General features: G+C 43.4%; 1 protein-coding gene across 2 annotated transcripts in view; it reads left to right on the forward strand.

Moving 5' to 3' along the window:
• The window catches only part of RSPH3 (radial spoke head 3), a 394,995-nt gene that overhangs the window by 61,976 nt on the left and 313,038 nt on the right, over positions 1-19,981 (forward strand). For both annotated transcript variants that reach the window (XM_044054703.1, XM_044054704.1), the window contains exon 5: positions 14,611-14,756. In XM_044054703.1, coding sequence (XP_043910638.1) covers positions 14,611-14,756 — 146 coding nt within the window. The remainder of the gene's footprint in view (positions 1-14,610; positions 14,757-19,981) is intronic.

Raw genomic sequence — 19,981 nt, forward strand, 5'->3', positions numbered from 1 at the left:
TTTGTTATCTTTTTACAGTTTTGCTCCTCTCTTTCTTATCTAAGTCCCCTTACCTTCAACAACTCTCTCTACATAGTTTTGGTATTTCTCTGCTACCATTGTTGGTAGCCAATTCCCCTCTTTCTTTACCCTTAGGTAGGTAATTCTCATTAGTACCATTGCTGGTAGTTAATACTTTTCCTCCTGTAAAAATAAAAAAAGCTCCTTTTCGTCGACTTGTTTGTTTTGTGTTTTCCAGCATGGCTGATAAGCCGACTGGATTTAAAAAATGCACTTCCTGTGGACATAAGATCCCCAGTTCTGATGCCCACAGGGAGTGTGTGTATTGTTTGGGCCCAGCACATTTGGACACCTCTCGTTTCATCTGTGTGGCCTTTAACACTAGAGTCATAAGTGACAGGAGGAATAAGCTAATTTTGAAAGCCCTCCTTCCGGCATCAACTTCTTCTACAAGCACTTCTTCAGGAGCTCAACCCACCCCCCTCAAATATCAAAGGAGCCCTGGGAGCACTGTAAATGCTCACTTGCCCAGTCTCCTCAGTCTGTGCCTTCATTAGAGCCACCAAAGAAGGTTTCTAAGACTTTGGATCTGAAGCTTTCAGATCCGACACAATCTACTGTATCATCTCTTTGGTCCTGTGCTGCTAGGTTTTCTCCAGAGCTGGTATCTCCAAGATGAAATCTCCCTTTTTTAAAGAGACTCCAAAGAAGTTGTCAAGGCCACCTTCCGCATCCTCTTCCATTTGGTCTTCCCATAGTCTGAGTCAGAGGTGGATGAGATGATGAGGAAATTCCTCAGAACACAGATCCAGATGGGGGTCTTGCCAGCTCTGTCTCCGATCAGGTCTGTGAGCCATCAACCTTCTTTCCAACTTGTACTTGCTCCTTCTCTGATCTGACCATCCGTTTCAGAGTCCTAGGATTCGAGAGTCCCGAGAGTCGAACCATCTGATCAGAAGTTTATTTCATCTTTGACTCTGGCTACTTCTCTGACTCAGTCGGCTCTGACACTGTTGGAGCACGATGGTTCTCAGAGCTGAAGCATTTGCTTAAGATCCGGGGGGGTTGACTTTGACTTCAAAGTTTTAGGAGCCATCACTTCCTCTTGGAGCTTTGGTGCTGGATAGCTCAGCTTCATCTCCTCCCTTGGAGATGAGAGTTGGGTGGCTTGGGGATTGTCTGCAACAGGAGCCTTGGCTCTGGTGGGATTGTCCTTGGCTTCTCCTGGTCCCTCTGCATTTGAGGTGGTGGAGAGGGCATTCTCTCAGTCCATAGTAGTTTTGACTCTCCCTTCTTCGGATCCATGTCCTATTCCCTTTTTGGATCCTGTCTCTGAGTCCTCACATCCTACACCTCAAGGACAGCCAGCCAAGATGAGCATCCAAGCAGTGAATCCCTCAAAGAAAATACTAATTTTGATGAAGGGGAAGGGTCCCATAGATCTGCACCTGAAGATGTCTCATTTAGAGACATCTTAGAGATCCTTCGTCAGAAAGGTGGTTGGTCTTCCCAAACCCCTTCCCAGGAGGAATCAGTGTTCTTGGAAGCTTTCGAGTCTAGCCCGTCTGTGTCTTGGGTTATCCCCCTGTGGATGAGCTTATAGGCCTTGTTTCCTGCAGGGCATAGAAGGAACCAGACTCTGTGAAACCTATCCCCAAACACCCTGACCAAATTTTAAGAGCCTTTGCTGATGGACAGTACTGGACTAGAGGGATCCCTGTAGACGCCATGTTTGTTACAGCAGCCACCAAAATGGAGCTGGCTGAATAAAGCTCCACTGTCTGTCCTCCTAACAGAGAGTCTAGGGCTTTGGACAGGTTTGGAAAGCTGGTGTATGCATAAGCAACATTTGCCATGAGATCGCTAAACTACCTGGCACACACCAAATTACAGAGGCACTTGGTAAAGGAACTGTCTGTAATTCTGCCCCAGGGTCCATGTCCACAGAGGAACAGAAGTCTTTTTTCTTCATGAATGGTCACCCTACAATCAATTAAAAACATGTCCATGCAGTTAATCTCACATGCCATGGGAGGTACTTCGAGGGTGGCCACTTCAGGCATAGTCATAAGGAGACATGTCTGGATGTGATTGTGAGATTTAGCGGAACCGTTCAAGGTGTCATTCATCAATGCTCCCTTTGATAGATCAACTTTGTTTGGGCCAGTTGTTAAGGAGACTGTCTCCCACAGTGAACAGGATGGAAAAACCTTGTCTGCCAGTGGAATCCACTTTTCTACTCCGCAGAGACCTTTCTCTAGGAATCAATATTGCAGTAAAAAAATGTGGTTCCAAAACTCTCAAGGTCCTTTCCAGGAATCATGCAGGGATTTTCCCCCCAGCAGCAGAGGGGAGAATAACTACAGTGGTAGGCATCACTCATTAGGCAAAGGAGGTCCACAGAACCAAGGATCATGAGATTCTTTCTTGGACAGATCCTTCCAGAATTCCTGAAAGGTTGCTCGACTGTCTTTGGAGGCAGTCAGGGATGCTTATCCTTGTATCAAAATGCCTGGTTAGAGGTCACAAATGACTCTTGGGTGCAAAGGATCATATTCAGAGCATATTTAATTTCTTTTTTACAAATTTCTGTAAAAACAAGCTAAACTCTCCATGGTGTTCCACCCAATCAGAGAGAGCTAGCAGCTCAAGAGGTCATAAAGTTGCTAGACAAAAGTCATCCAGGAGGTCCTTCCAGACCAAACAGGATCCAGAATTTACTCAAGCTTCTTTTTAGTGCCAAAAAAAGGCAGGGGATCTGAGATCTTTCATGGATCTCAGTTATCTAAACCAGTTTGGAAAGAATTCCAAATTATAGATGGTCACAGTTCAGTCCATTCTGCTACTCCTTCAGAAAGATGACTGGATATGCTCAATCAATCATCAGGATGTGTGTTGTCACATCAAAATGAAAAGGTGGTCTCAAAGGTATCTGCGCTTCGGGCTGGGACCAGCCATTATCAGTTCAGAGCCTTGCTCTTTGGTCTCACCACAGCCCCCAAGGCATTCACAGATGCATGGCAGTGGTAGCGGCTCACTTGAGACTGCTTGGATTCAATGTGTTTCCTTATTTAGACGACTGGCTGTGCACCACACTGACCAGGCATCTACTCGTACAGACCAGAGAGAGAAAATCACCATCAGTATTTAAAAATGACAACTTCAACCATTTCAAGTCATGGAATTTATAGGGACTCGCTTGGACACAGTCAATTCTCTAACTCTTCTGTCTCAAAACAGAGTTCTTATAGGTTCATATGTTGGTATTAGGCTAGCCCTAAGGCCTATGCAAGCCTAGCCGTAACAATTCCCTTAAAATTTTTTCCCACAATATTTACTCCTCTGGGCCCATGTCTAGCAGGGCGACTGACATGATCCCCGGGGTGAATTTCCTATCTCCCATCCAATCATCAAGGCTCATTTTGAAGAGGGCCAATGAGGCGCTCTGCTTGACATGTATGGGCAGTATCTGGGTCAGGAACCTACTTTGAAGACACAGATCAAACAGATTCTTTCTCTTCCTTCTCTCCCAGCAAAACTAGTCCTTAAAGCTCTAGGGTCGATGGCTATAGCAGTAACTTTAATTCCCACTTTTTGTCTCCATTGGTGTACCCTAGTAGTGCAATAGTCTTTTCATCATCATCTCTTAAAACATCCGGTAAAATTGTCTCAGACTTGCAGAAATCCACTGGTGAATTTACTCTGAGAGGATTGATCAAGAATATTCATTTATCCTTCTTCCCCCCAACACCACACTGACTACGGATGCCTCCCAGTTGGGGTGGGGGTGGGGGGCATTACTTGGGATGGACTGTTCAAAGCACATGGTTCCCACAAGAGACCAGTTTGCATATCAGTGTCCTAGAGATGAGAGCAATACTTCTAGTGTTGCAGGCCTTTCAGAGCTTTCTTTTTCTGTGGACTATTGAAATACAAAGGGACAGTATGTCAGTCTGATACATCAACAAACATGGGGGAACCAAATCCTAACCACTTTGTTGAGAAGCAATGAGAGTATGGCAATGGGAAATCTCATCCAACCTCTTTCTTGTGGTGATGCACATTCTGGGGAAGTTTAACTTTCTAGCAGACAAACTCAGCAGGACCATCCTCATGCTACACAAGTGGCCTCTCAACCAATTAGTGGCAGACAAGATCTTCCATAAATAGGGTCAATCTTGATGCAACCTATTTGCATCTCCTTTAATGCAGCAGGTTCTTTGCCCTTATCCCACCTCAGAGACAGTCATCAAGAGATGCTCAAGTCCATGTTTGGCCATCTGGTCTCTTTTATGTTTATCCTCCCCTGTCTTTCATCCCCAAGTTTCTTCAGAAAGGATTCTGGTTGAAGAGCGCAGTAATCCTCATTGCTCCCTTCTGGCTTCGACAGGTATGAGTTCCTCTTTTTTTGGTCTCCCCCTACTACATCCTCCTTGGATGTTGGATCCCAGTACAGACATCCTCTCTCACCCAACAGGGCAGATTCACCCAGATGTCATAGGCCTCAAATTGGCTGCATGGTTTCTCCAATTCTGATGATGGCTAGACCTTCTAGGCTTTCCTCCCCAGTTTGAAAGATCCTAATATCTGCTAATAAACCTTTAGTTAGGAGAATTTACAAAAGTAATTGGAAAATGTTTTTCATCTGATGTTGTTAATCTTCATTCATTCCTTACTGATGGGTTATCGGTTCCATCCTCAGAACGAAGCCGGCCAAATATCAAGCTCACATCAGCCAAAAACCCTCAAGCCAAGGTCCTACCCAGAATGCTCTGCTCCCTGTTACCTCAGATCACATTTGATGCATTGCTGTACAGCCATGACAAGTCACTTCAGCTAAGTGTCTAATTTTTTGAAAGTTTTATAGATCATTTCTACTTTAAAGTTTTTCAGACAGTTTCTGCTAATATTCTCCTACCCTGTCGTATAACTTAAGACTCTCTCCCTTTAGACTATTTCTCTTTATTACCTTTTTCTTACCTTTGAGGTAATTCTTCATTATCATCATTGGCAATCCTTCTTCCTTCTTTCTTCTTACCCTTTTGGGTAGCCTTTCCTGTTCCTTTTGGTACTGTTCTTCTTCTCCACATCATTATGTCGGATAAGAAAAGTAGTGTTGATTTTAAGCAGTATAAGTATTGTCGCCATAAGTTACCACTTACCGACAGCCATGACTTATGTGTCTATTGTTTGAATGTCTCCCACCTTACTGTGGATTCCCCGTGTGGGATTTGTAGAAATGTTTTGACCAGGACTCTTAACGAGAGAAAGAAAAAATTAATCTTGAAAGGTCTTCTCAAATCTTTTTTCTGTGAGGCTATTTCTGGGTCAGAGGGCTCACCCCCTCCTGCTAAACCCCGCAAGAGGCATTCTTCCTCTTCCTCATCGAGGTTGCTCACTTCATCTCCCTCTGGAGATCATAGGGAGTCGACTCATAAGAAGGTGAAATTGACTACTACTTCGGCGCTGACACCTGTAACCCTGTCGGCTCCAGGTTCGGCATGTCCCCAACTGATTCTTGCACCAGCCATGTCCTCCTTATCGACACTGGCACCGGAGTTCCCGGTGCAGACAATTACAGCTCCGACAGTTCCGTCACAGCCCTTACCGGCACCATCTATGCAGGTATAGTCCCCTTTAGGACCGTTGGTACAATCCCCTTCGGCTCTGAGTATTACGTTACTGTCCTCCGTGGTGCAGACACTTTCGGCACCGACATGTTCGTCTGTGCTGTCCTTTTCGGCACCGTCATTGTTACCAGTGCAGACCCTTTCTCGACGGCACCATACCCATCGGTGCAGACATTTGCTTTTACGATGCAGACACCTTTGACTTCTATGGCGCTGGCATCATCGGTGCAGACTACTTCCACACCATTCTCTTTGGTGCAGACGTCCTTGGTTCTGGGCTATGCACCTCTCTAATTAGCAAGGACTAAGTACTCTCCTTTCTTGTATCCATTCATTGGTAGCCAATGCAGTTCTTTTCTAGAAAGGCCAGAATCGCCTTCAGGTCTCTCTATGAGGTCGACAAGGAGCCTCTCTGAGCATAATGTGTTGCGGATTGTTGACCAGTTGCTTGTGGCCAGAGGTCTCTCTCAACCATCAAAATCCACGTTCCCTCCTTCAGGTGAACACATATCTACTCAAACTCCAATGTACACTCATCCTTCAACTTCCACCCAAGTATCAAAGCCCATTACTCAGACAGCAGCTTCCCTTCCTCCGACTCCAATAGTGGATCTCACTTTGGAACTGGAGTCGTCCTTGTGGCCCTCAAGTGCACTGGGCATTGGGCTCTTTTCGGGCCAGTGGCTGTGCCATGGAGGAGGGTATTCTTGGCTCCACGCCAATTTTTTCTATGGCACCCTCCAGGAATACTCCCTCTCTCACACTTCACAGCCCTCTTGAGACTCCTGGTCTGGGAGTTGGCTCATCGGGGCGGGGTGTGACCCCGGTTCTGAGGTTGTGAGGGAGCTTGCCTCTGCTGGCAAACCTCACATGTTGGAGTCCTCTCCCCCCTTTGTGATGTACCTCTCACAAGCCACAACCACCGGACACCGGGCACAGGGGCCTCAGGTTTCTCCTCCTCAGGAGACCCCCTCTTTGCAGTCTTGCCCAGAAACTCCCACTGAGGAAGTATCCCATAAAACATTGTGCAAGAGGAAGCACATGGACTAAACTGAGGAGTCGTTGACTGACGATATGGACTTTGATGACAGGGAAGGGTCCCCACGATCACCCTCTGATGAGGTGTCCTTTGGTGACATCCTCGAGATCCTTAGGCAGAGGGGTGGCTGGAAGTCCTCTAATTCTTCCTCTGAGGAATCTGTATTCCTGCAGACCTTTCGTGCCCAGCCCCCACCTCCTGGGTTACCCTGCCGGCCAATGACCACATTCAGCTCATCGTTCAGCGTGCATAGAAGGCTCCTGACACCCTGGAAGCAATACCACGGAGGCCTGATAAAATCTTATTGCCCCCAGCTGAGCATCCCCATCGGTCACGAGGTCTTCCAGTAGATGCCATGGTGGTGGCAGCTGCAATTAAGAAGGATTTGGCAGAAGAGAGCCAAACTGTCCATCCACCTAACAAGGAATCCCGGGCGATTGACAGACTAGAGAAGCATGTGTTTGCTTCAACGACCTTTGCTGTAAGGTCTTTGAACTATTTGGCACACTTTACCAGGCTTCAGAGGGATCTTGTCAACCAACTCTCTGAAACCTTGGCAAGAGCTGTTTCTGACGAGGTCCATGACAACATGGCTTCTCAGATAGCCATCCTAGAGTCCAAACCTTCCATGTGTCTTATTTCTCATGCAGTGGAAGGAGTGGCTAGAGCAACAGGCATGGGTATAGTCACCAGACAAAATGCCTGGATTTGCCTTTGTGACTTCACAGACTCCTTTAAGGCTTCCTTCATGAACGCCCCCATCGTGGCCGCATCTTTGTTTGGCCCTAAAGTGAAAGATATGCTGGCAAGGTGCGAACAAGATGCCAAGACCCTGTCTGCTGTTAGTGTCAGACACTCCACTCCTCAAAGATTCTACTCCAGAAATCAGAGGAGTGGGAAGATGTGGCACATGAAGTCACAGGGCTTTTTCCGGGATGCACATGCCGAGTTCTCCCCTAGAGGCAGAGGGGGAAACTTCAATGGAAGACCTCCTTTTCGGGACAGAGGAGGTCCGAGAAACAGGGGTTCCAGAGATTCTTTCTCTGACCAACCTTATCAGCGCTCCTGAAGCGTTGCCTGACTGCTCACCTCTGGAAGCAGTTGGGGGGGTCGTTTTTCCTTGTACCCTGCTGCCTGGCAAAATATAACCACCGACTCTTGGGTACAATGGATAATATCCAGAGGCTATCGCATCCCCTTCCATCTTTGTCCAATCTTATCCAGAGTATTACCCGATGTCCCACCCAGTCAAAGGGAAGCAACAGCACACGAAATCCAAAAGCTGCTACAAAAAAAAGAGTCATCCAGATGGTCCCCCCAGACCAGATAGGATCCGGTTTTTACTCTAGGTTCTTTTTAGTGCCAAAAAAAACAGGGAACTGGAGACCAATAATGGTTCTTAGCATACTGAACAAATTTGTAAAAACAGAGAAATTCCAGATGGTCAGAGTTCAGTCTATCCTTCCTCTTCTTGAAGAGAATGATTGGATGTGCTCTGTAGATCTTCAAGATGCGTATTACCACATGAAAATGGACAAACGCTCAAGAAGATACCTCCACTTCTGCATAGGAGCCAGTCACTATCAGTTTCGAGCTCTGCCCTTCGGTCTTTCTACAGCCCCCGGAGTGTTCACCAAATGCATGGCAGTGGTTATTGCTCACATGCGACTTCAAGGATTCCAGGCATTTCCATATCTAGATGACTGGCTGTTCACTGCCCCCACCAAGCATCTACTGGAAGAAGCCCTGAACTGGGAATCACTATAAACTGGGAGAAATCCAACACGTCCCCAGCTCAGTCTTTGGAATTTATAGGGGTACTGTTTGACATGAGAAATTGACAGCATCTCTTCCGGACCACAGGCTTCAAAGAATAAGGCGACAGGTTCAACCGCTGCTCTGTCACCACAAATCACCCACTCGATCTATACTCCAACTCTTGGGGTCAATGGCAGCCTCGATCACCATTGTTCCTCTAGCCAGATTCCATATGAGGCTCCTTCACTGGTTACTTCTCATTCAGTGGTACCGTCTACAACATCCTTTGTCTTTTCGGATAAGTGTAACTCAGAGATGCAAGCAAGATTTACTCTGGTGGAAGTCTCGAAATCCCCAACAATGGTCTCACCCCTTCAGCCCCCATCAACCGAAAGCCACAGTGACCACGGATGCCTCCCTGATGAGGTGGGGAGGGGGGGGCTATGTCAGGGAAACTCGGTCCAAGGCACCTGGTCGGAGACAGAGGCCCTTTTGCATATCAGTGTCCTGGAATTGAGGGCAGTGCTACTAGCGTTGCAAGCATTTCATTCCATCCTTCCGTAAGGGACTATTGCAGTTCAATCAGACATGTCAGTGGTCTGGTACATCAACAAGTAAGGGGCACTAGATCTTACCCATTATGCCGAGAGGCCTTGAGAATATGGCAATGGGCGATAGCTTCCAACTGCTTTCTAATTGCAATGCACATTCCCGGGAGCTCCAACGTGATAGTGGACAAATTGAGCAGGTGCATTGTACAACCTCACAAGTGGTCCCTCAACCCTATGATAGTGGCAAAAATCTTCAAGCACTAGGGCCAGCCTTGCTGCGACCTATTTGGCTGTACAACCAACTACAAGTGCAGCAACTATTTTGCCCCGATCCCGCCTCAGGGACAGTCACCGAGAGATGCTCTAGTCCACGCTTGGCCCTAGTGTTACTTTATGCTTATCCTCCTCTTCCCCTCATCTCCCAATTTCTGAAGAAAGCACAACAGTTGAAAAGCAAATTGATCCTCATTGCTCCATATTGGCCTCGACAAGTCTGGTTCCCCTTCCGCTGGCCTCACGTGCTAGATAAACCGTGGATCCTCAATCCATCCCCAGTGTTGATCTCACTTCCGCAGGAACTGACTCACCCCAATCTAACAATCCTGAAACTGAAAGCTTGGTTTCTCCACTTCCAATGATTGCCATGCAGGAAAACCTCTCGTCCCCTATGCACAATATTCTTATTGCATCTCATAAATCGTATACCAGACTTATCTATCTCAATAAATGGAAAAGGTTTTCTCTATGGGCAGGAAATAGACAATTTGACCCCTTGTCAGCCCCAGTTTCGGTGGTTTTGGATTACTTATCACATCTTTTCCACTCTGGGATGTCTGCCTCTACGATTCATGTGCGTTTAGCTGCCATTTCATATTTCCACATTGGTTTTCAGGATTCTTCGCTTATGTCACATAGACTCTGTAAAACTTTCTTGAAGGGGGTTATCCACTTAAAACCTCCCTTTAGAGAACCAGTACAACCTTGGAATTTGGCATTGGTTCTGCAAGCTCTAACAGCTCCCCCCTTTGAACCTGCATCTTCATGTGATGTCATATATCTCTCTTGGAAAACTTTATTTCTGATTTCAGTTACATCGGCCAGACTCTTGTCAGAACTTCAAGTTGTATGCATCAAACCTCCCTGCCTTATATTCCATAAGGGTAGGGTATCACTGAGAACTAATTCTTCCTTTTTTCCAAAAGTGGTATCAAAGTGGTCTATCAACCAATCTATTGACCTTCCAGTGTTCTTTCCTAACCACTCTAACAAGGGAGAGCATTGCCTGCACTCCTTTGTTGTTCATAGACAAATAGGATTTTATCTGGACAGAACAAAATCTACCCATAAATCAGACCAACTGTTCCTGGCTTTTTCTGGACCTAGACAAGGTCATCCTGTCTCAAAAGTTACATTGGCTTCATGGTTGAGAAATTGTATTACCTTTTTCTACAACAAAAACAATGTCACCTTGCCTTACATAGTGAAAGCACATTCTACAAGGTCTATGGCAACTTCAGCAGCTTTCCATGCTAAGGCTTCACTCAATGATATTAGCTCAGCTGCAACTTGGGTCAAACCTTATACCTTTATTCTTCATTACAAATTGGACTTGGCCTCCAGAGGTAGAGCTTCTTTTGGCTCCATGGTGGTCAGGAATGTCCTTCCATGAGGGCCACTCAGGGATACAGGTAGCTGGGTACTCTGTCCCATCAGTAAGGAGTGAATGAAGATTAACAACATCATATAAAGAAGTTATGTCGTACCATAACGTTCCATCTGTGTTGTTGATCTTCATTCATTCATTACTTCCCACACTCCATCCCCCTCCGGAGGTTCCTGGTTGATCTCATATACTCCTTTATTGTAGGTCTGTTATGACCAGAGGTAGCCTCTACTTTTATCTATCAACTTGCAAACTTGATCTGAGGTAACAGGGAGCAGAGCATTCTGGGTCGGACCTTGGCTTGAGAGTTTTTTGCTGATACAACCTTGATGTTTGGCCGGCTCAGTTCCGAGGATGGAACCGATAACCCATCAGTAATGAATGAGCGAAGATCAACAGCACATAAGGAACGTCATGGTAAGACATAACTTCTTTTTTTGGGCTCATCAGAGAGTTAGATCCCTTTACAGCCCTGATTCCAGCTGTTCTAGATTTCTTTGCCTCGATTTTTCAATGCGGAGCAAGTTTTTCCCCTGTTAAGGTTCAGTTAGCAGCAATATCAGAATGTCACATCAGAGATAATGCTTCTGCTTTAGCATCACCTAAATTATGTAAGGTCTTTCTTATGGATACCCTACTCCACTTTGGGATCTCACTTTCTCCCTTTGAACCATCAGCTAGAGTAGATTTCAAGTTTCTTTCTTAGAAAACTGTTCTGGTGGCTGTAAGTTCTGGAAGATGAGTATCTGCTCCAAGCACTACCTTCCAAGCCACTATATTTGATTATTTCACAAAAGTTACTTTGCGTACAAATACATCCTTCTTACCAAAAGTTGAAACCAATATCAGCCAAGTCACCAGTTTGCCAGTTTTCTTCCCCAAATTTGAAAACAAAGTGAGTAACACCCTTCATCATCTTGATGTACGTTGGCAACTTTGTTTTTACCTTCACAGGACCAAGAAATTTAGAAAAAACTCATCAGTTATTTGTCTCCATTACTGGTGAAAAATTGGGAAGACCAGTTTCAAAAACTACATTGGCTAAATGGATAACAGATTGTATTTCCTATTTTTATTCTTTGAGAGGCATAACTTTACCAAGGCAATCAAAAGCACATTCAACCAGGTCAATGTCTACATCAGCTGCCTTTTGGGCTAGAGCCTGTACTGATGATATCTGTGCAGCTGCCACTTGATCTAATACCAATGCCTTTATAGCACATTAGAAATTAGACATCATTTCCAGAAATAGAGCTATTTTTGGTTCTTCGGTTCTCCGGGACATCATTCCATGACAGCTACCCAAGGTTACCATAGCTGGGAACTCTGTCCCGCTCATTGAGGAACGAATGAAAATGACAACATCAGATAAAGAAGTTATGTACTCACCATAACATTCCATCTGCATTGTTCGTTTTCATTCTTCCTCACCCCCCCCCCCCCCCCCCACATTCCCTGTCCATGACTTTGGGAGAGATCTAATGGAATTGTTGTTAGGAACCATATTTCCTGTTTAAGCTCCTGATCTTTCAGCTATCACTTTTCTGTCATAGCATTGCTATTGTAGTTTATGATTATAATACATATAATAGCAGAAAACTTGATCTGAGGCATTGTAGTGATCAGGGACATTATGAGTAATGGAGAAGCTTGAGAGCCAGATCCTAGAATCTGTTCAAAGTGGCCGATTCAGATCCAAGGATCGGATCCGAACCCATTCATTGAGGAAGAATGAAAATGGACAACACAGATAAAACATTATGGTGAGTTCATAACTTTTTTTTCCACAAATCTGAGTAGCTTTTTGTTTCTTTTCATCCTAGGACTTTGGGTTTGGCTGTTTCTAAGCAAACCATCTCCTCCTAGATTTCTAAGGTAATTTCTTTTGGTAATTCTTTTCATGGAAAATATCTTTCATCTTCAGTAAAGGTGCATTCTGCTAGGGAAGTTGCTTCCCTCTGGTGCTTTTTTCAAGGGTTTGGTTGTCAATCCCATCCTTGAGGCTGTTACTTGGCCCTCTGTACATACTTTTACTAAGCATTACAAGTTAGATGTTATTTCCCGGCCCATTGCAGGTTTTGACGGGGCTATCCTGCATGGCTTTGTAGATGGTTCTTCTTTGCCTTCCTCCTCCCAGACTTCCTCTTGAGCTCTTGTACTCTCCCTTAGGTAAAGAATACTGCAACCGTTTTATAGAAGGACATAGCACAGTTGTGCAGTGTCTTACCATAACAATAGATGTCCTTCTCTTCACTGTTGCAGTATTTGGTCGATCCCTCCTACCCCCCTGTTTTCCTCTTGCTCTGTAGTCCTTTTGCCCTCCTGGCTGTGGGGCTCTTCATCTTTTTCTTCCTTTGTCTCTTTCGGAATGCACATCTTTATCCATAAGGACATTCTGTTCTTCCTGGGACTTTTTCAGTTCTGAGTGTTGTGTCCATACGTCACCTCTGTGCCCTATGCCATGCATTGGGAGCATACGTGTGATGTACAATGCCTATAAGCACTAAAGGCTTAGGTGTACTGACCGGACATAGGGCTATCATTGGTAGGAGATCCCTTATGTAAAGAATACTGCAACAGTGAAGAGAAAGACATCTAATGTTATGCTAAGACCTTACACTACTGTACTTTCCTAAGAGTTAAAATGAAAAGAAAAGAATATAGAGAATATTCTCATCTTAAATAAGTGGATGGTGTGTACCATAAGGATCTGTATTAGGTTCACCATTGCTTGTCACCTTCATTAATTCACTTAAAACATTATAGGTTCATAGGTTAGTACTAAGCTAACTGCCCTTGTGAGCCATTTTAAGCTTAGCCAATTATCCTTTGTGAGAATCAAACCCCACACTTTGTGTTTGTAAGGCAAACACCTTAACCATTAGGCCACCCTCCCAACCCGTGACACTCAGGTGTATATACTATTTTTATGCAGATAACAAGGTCACCTGGATATTTATTAAGTCATCCGTTTCATTTAGTTTATCCTTAACTACATACATATAGAAAACACATTTCATTTCTCTGGGTGTTCATTTAATTTTCAATAAAGCTGAGCCTGAATTTCTTACTGCACTCATACATCTCTTTAATGTTCCATATCCTTGGGTTGTTGCATCGCCTAATGGGAGCAGTGTTACCTAGGTCATAGCATAGAAATGTTTTAGTTTCTGATTAACCTCTGGGTTTCTTTTATAATGCAGATTGGCAAGTTTAAAACACTTTTGGAAACATGTTACAAAATTTCCCATCTATTAACACCGGAAGCTAAAATTACCATAGATAAAGGTACCGCACTTCTCATCTGCCTCTTATTACAGTTGGATCCTTGTCAAATTGCTGTGATTTGCAAGTGGAATTTTGTAACATCTTTATGGTTCACTCTCCCAAAACATCACTTATTTCCTTGCAAAATGCAGACATGCTTTCTCTTAAACCAAGGGTTATTTTATCATTTGCTTGCCTGATGTTTAGCATTTTACAGTAGAAACATTGCACTGACAAAGATCTTTACTTAGGTTCAGTCCTTACACCCAAGCTTTGAATCAACTCAGCATTCACTTCATTGTGTTACCAGAGGTTTTTTTTTTTCTTCTGAGCTTCAAAGGTTCACTGCATGTTATGATTTCATCTGCCCATCAGTTTAAGTCTAATTACAAGTAGATTGCCAAAACTACAATATCTGCAACTCCAGTAATTAATTTTAGTTTGAGCATTTCTTTATAAAACTGATTTTTTTTTCTAAGTAAGGTTTATTTAAGTTTGCCAGAATTAGTTGTAAATGTTTCTGGTATATCATGTATCTGATTTTATTTCTGTACTTTGTTTATGAATGCCAATGTATTTTATTGACTAATGGCATTTACAAGTACTCTGACTGTATTATACCAGGTCATAGTTAAAAAGGAATTTAGGTCAGTCCTACTTACCTAAAATAAATAAATACATATTTCCATTGCACATTTTCAGAATTATACCTTGAAGAGCTTAGTGACCGTATTGTTGAAGCTGATGCTGAGTGTCAGACAGATGCATTTCTGGATAAACCATCTACACCTCTCTTCATTCCTGCAAAAACAGGCATGGATGTGGCCACACAAATAGAGGAAGGAGAGGTATGATACAGTAAACCTTTTATTATTCAGTTCCTCAGTTTGTTTGTATTGCACAACAGTAAAAGTGATAGGCACCTGCACAAAAGTGTTTTTGCACTTTACACAGAGATTCTTTAGTTTGATAGTATATTGGAACATTTTTTAAACAAGATATTATTAACAGTCTCTGAACCTGCTGTCTTAAATAGTGGATTATTTTTCTGTAGGCACGTCAGTATGTGTGAAACAGATTTTAAGCTGATGCAAACATTCTGCACTGCATATCTTTTCAATGTATGTTATTCAAGTCTTATAATGTCAGAATTTCTCTATTAATATCTTACAAAACACTTGGATACAATATCACTTCTTTTATACACATAAAGGTGAAATGTAACAATTTAGGTTTAGTTTACCATCCTGCCATGTATGAAAGGATGGAGGTAAAATGATCACCGTATGCAAATATCTAATTTTGGTCCTCAATACAAAAAAATTATAATGAAGGTTCAAAGGGAACGCACTTTAGGTAACCTACAAAAAACACCACTATACATTGTCTCACAGAACTGGCATAATTGTTAACGTTATATAGGGTATTCAGAAAGATCGATAACGAGACTTTGCTTTGCTAAATATTGCAGAAAAAGTAGCACTACATAGCCTAGTACTGCCTACATATGTATCAGGGCCTATGTATTACCATTATGCCATGTAAAAGGCTGCATGAAAAATTACAGCAGTTGCGCTAATGAAAGTCAGTGTACTACAGCAATGGCCATGCTATGTGCAGTCATATAACTAACATGAGAAGCCCAGTATAGTGGCAGGCCCAACTCTGTGCACACTCATACCTGCAACAATGTTCCTTATAATGCCATCATGGGCAAAGAGGTCAGATCACAGCAAAATTTCACCTCAATTCATCAATAAAGTTGGGAGAAGGGGAATAAGGTACAACAACCAAAAGAGGAGTATGAGCCAGCAGAAAAACACATAAGGGTAACCTTTAAGGAAGATTGGAGAGAACAGGAGCTGTTTTATTTGTCATGGACAGCTACCCTTTTTCCATGCTTTACAAAATGTTATAGGAGGCTATCATTGTGAATAGATAGTAAAGTAGGAAGGAATAGGGAAGGTGGTATGGGCAGACCAACATATAATGAACACAATGACAGAAAGGAGATGTATGGACACAAAAGTGGTAAGGTAACAGTGGAGATACTCAGACAGAGGGAGGACAGCTTACGTGGGGAGGGCTGAATTACAAACAGGATGTGGAAAGACATAAAGATGGGAAACACTATGATGGGGGAATAAGGTGGACCTGCCAGACAGAGCCAGATGAGATACTTGCCAAAAGTCAGTCACCAGTGTAGCTGACTTACTGGAGACCTTCTCTGGTGTCCTAATGTCCTAATGGATGAGGCTTGACAAGCATGAGACTCTATTAGCTGTACAAGAAGAATTGCAAGGGTACCAGGGTAAGAGACTAGCTGTTGGCCAACCTGTACAACCACCAACTGATGCACTCACTAATGAATGACTCAACGAGATCCTTCCACGACAGTCCTAGGTGAGTGCTCCTTAACTGTGAGGTGCCTATAGAGGGCCTCATAAAGCTGTCTAGGATATCTCCTTCCTGCATAAAGGTAGACTTGGGAAACTGCTGATAACTCAGTGACAGGCACATTGGCTAGAGTAGGCCTAGGTTGCTGCCTCTTCAACTGCTAGAGCACCTTAACTAACCTTTTAGAGAGAGAAAAACAAGACAGCCATTAGTACGTGTATATTATGCATTTCTCCCTGCTGCCTGTAGTGCCTGTCCCATCTCCTCAGACATGGCGTATGGATCAATGTCTCATTTTCTGCCACTGTAGGATACAAAAAAGGCCATAATCAGTATAATACGTCCTTGCGAACTGAAGGTAAGAACAGAAAATTAAAGGTAGAACAGTGTACTGCAAACCAATGACAAACTGTAGGATTGCTCTGCCCACTCCTCTGCTTTCCATTGGTAAAGCAGGACAGGATGGCATCTCTGCAGATCATTGTAGCCCTACCTGCACTGCTCATTATAGCTGATGATGCCAGTGGCATCGCTGACTGCTCTGGCAGTATGGTGCAAGACACACTGATTTTATATATGGGCCCAACATAGCCCCCCCCAGCAGGTGCTCCTGATAATCCTTGCGCAGCAGGTACAGATTTTCATTTCTTTGCTGTACCAGATGGGATCCCTGCTACAACCAGTATCAGAAGAGGCCATATGTACTCCAAATGTCAGAGCAAGGTTGAAAATGGTAGCCCAGTGAGCATGAATGTACATTACTATACCACACGACGAGCATAATCAGCCTGTAGTAATTCACAATGTAATGAACTGTTAGCACAGATAGGTGGTGCTGCAGGCTAGAGAGTGTCTGTGCAGGAGAGTACAGTACGTCTAACTACCTAACCCAGGAGTAGACATAGATGAACAGGGTTGCAGTGACTGTGGCCAATAATGCTTTGTGTTGTGGTAGCAGTTCAGAGGTGATCATGCTAAATCACCTCATCCACATAAGCACTACACTAAAATCCTCTTCTAACATGGTAAAAACCATGACTGCCATACTGCAGGAGACTACATTATGATGAGCAACATAGAAGTTGAACTACAGAACCGGATTATTGTTTTTCTTGCCATATAGGTAGCCCATAAACAGATAAAGCAAATTTTACTGGACTCACAATACTGTAGGATACACATATGTGTGCATGGAAGCAAAAGGACCAGATACTTGCTGTGCAGTATGTGGGGTAGTAGAATACAAGGGCATGACAGACCACTATCCTGTACCATCTGCACACAGTCAACAACAGTTGCCACAGGAGATATGTGGTGTAATACAGTGCATGGACTTGACAGGTTACTGTTCTGATGTGTATTTGCGTTTGGGGGGGGGGCAGCACTGTACTGCATACAGACCATCATACCTGCTACAAAGGGTGCAAGGCCTCCTGCACAGTTGTTTCCTCACACACAGTTAGCTTGGTGCCACAGGGTGGTGGGCAGTAATGATATCTCCATTATGGTATAGGGTCTGATTGTTAACAGTATAGTTGTATGCTGGTGTGTGTGTGTGTGTGTGTGTGTGTGTGTGTGTGTGTGTGTGTGTGTGTGTGTGTGTGTGTGTGTGAACAACAGATAGTAAGAGACTAAACAGTATTGATATTACTGGTGTCTGCCAAGGATAGCCATGCATACATAAGCACTGGTCTACTCTCTTCACTCCACATCTGCAGCATCATGTCAGAAAAGCGGAGTTAAGATTTACAAAGATTATGTCTATGAACCTCCTAACATATCCCCGTTTGGATGCTGAAAGGTCACAGAAGCAAGGGTGGGTAATGCCACATAAACCTTAGTATCCACTGGGTTAAACATTCCACATGTCCCCCTTTGCCCATGTTAGAGAGGCATAAGCCTTCTAACTCTAGTGTGGTGTTTCTTTCCACACTGTAGCAGTTAGTAATGATTTGATTGTAGATGTAGTGTACATTAGGCACTAAAATAAGCATCTGCGGTGCAGAGGGCAATGACAAGCAGCATCACAGACAGTAGCTGCGAAGGTGGCCATTATCACATGCTTTCCAGCTAATACTGACTCTACTCTTATAAGTGAGGGTCCTGTACAATTTTAAATCTTGGTGATTAGAATGGCTGATTGCCCCAGCTCTTCATATTAAATGCATATGCTTTTAATTATTCAACCATGTTTGACTTTGTCAGTTTCATATGTGGTGGCTCTCATTAACATTTTACTACTACGAATTTGTCTTCAAATTGCACAGGTTTCACAGATAGCAAACTTGATCCTAGGCAAGGGGGAAGTGTACAGACTATGATGAGAAAAGACTGCAATCTTTTCCTCACCTTAATAAAAGCAACCCCCATAGTTATTTCAGCCCTAACTGGACACTTGATTATGACTAGGATATCACACTATGTTTTTTCTTACTATTAAATGTTACTGTAATGAGGTAACACTAAGCTTTTTAATACTATTATCTGTGTACCTCTCCCAGTTGCATTGTCCATGCTGAAAACAGTAAATCCCAGCCAATACATCAATACATTTGTAGTGATTTTTATCTCAACTGGAATTCTTCTCTTAGTGATAGATTAACTAGGTTACTTAATACATTCGGTCTCTTCTGACCTATTACAGAATCTACCAGGATAAAATCATAGGTTCATAAGTACACACTAAGTGGGACTGTCATTGGTTTGTTTGGTTCGGAGTTATACAGTTGGTTAGACCAGTCGACTGATATTTTTTCTGTGTCGTGTGAGGAGATGGATTGCCTTGATGAACTACCATCAATATTTTCACAGAGGAGAGACGATATCCATAGGATACAATCCGAGATGGTAATTATGAAAGGAGAGTTAACCCGGTTGCTAGAGCTTGTCAGTCAGCCGGATAGTCGAGGTATGATTGGAAGGGATGATTCAAGGAGGGCGTCACCGCGTAAGCAGGAAGCTAGTGTGTCGACACGCTCAGTGCCTAACGGTCAGGCTATACTTGCTGTGCAGTATGTGGGGTAGTAGAATACAAGGGCATGACAGACTACTATCCTGCTGTTGAGTGGCCAGATGCTGTACGGGCATCTAATGGATCCAAGTGGAATATAGGTGAAGGAAATGGTAATTTCACGTTTGGAGAAGGGTCGGAGGACGATTATAACATCTCTGGAGCGAGACCAAAACGGACGGTACCGAAGAGGACTTGCGCTATGGCGGGACAAACAATGGCTAAAGGTACTGTTCAAACTAACATCAAGCATTCCCATAATGAAAGACAAAAAAGATATAATACTGCAAGCTTTTTAGCAATCGGCTATGATTTTAATGGTAACAAAAAGAAAGTAACTGAAAATGTTGAGACTGATAATGATAACGTGGACAACAAAACGCTTAAGGACATTATTTATGATTTTGGTAAAAAAACTCAAGGTATTAAAAAGTGTCCAGTTAGATAATACATATTTAAAGAAATGTTTGTTTACTAATATTGTTCCCATGGGCCTGAGATTTTACAAATGGCCTATGGGTATAGAGATGGTTGACGAGAAGGTGAATGAATGTACAAAAATGTTTAATGAATTTGGTTTCACGTTTATGAAATTTATAATATCATGTAATGACAGAAAAATTTGTAGTCTCCTGTCTGAAATTGAACGTTTAGATCAAATTATTA

The sequence above is a fragment of the Protopterus annectens genome, chromosome 13.part0 (assembly GCF_019279795.1).
Source record: "Protopterus annectens isolate FY-2018-M chromosome 13.part0, PAN1.0, whole genome shotgun sequence".
Classification (NCBI taxonomy): domain Eukaryota; kingdom Metazoa; phylum Chordata; order Ceratodontiformes; family Protopteridae; genus Protopterus; species Protopterus annectens.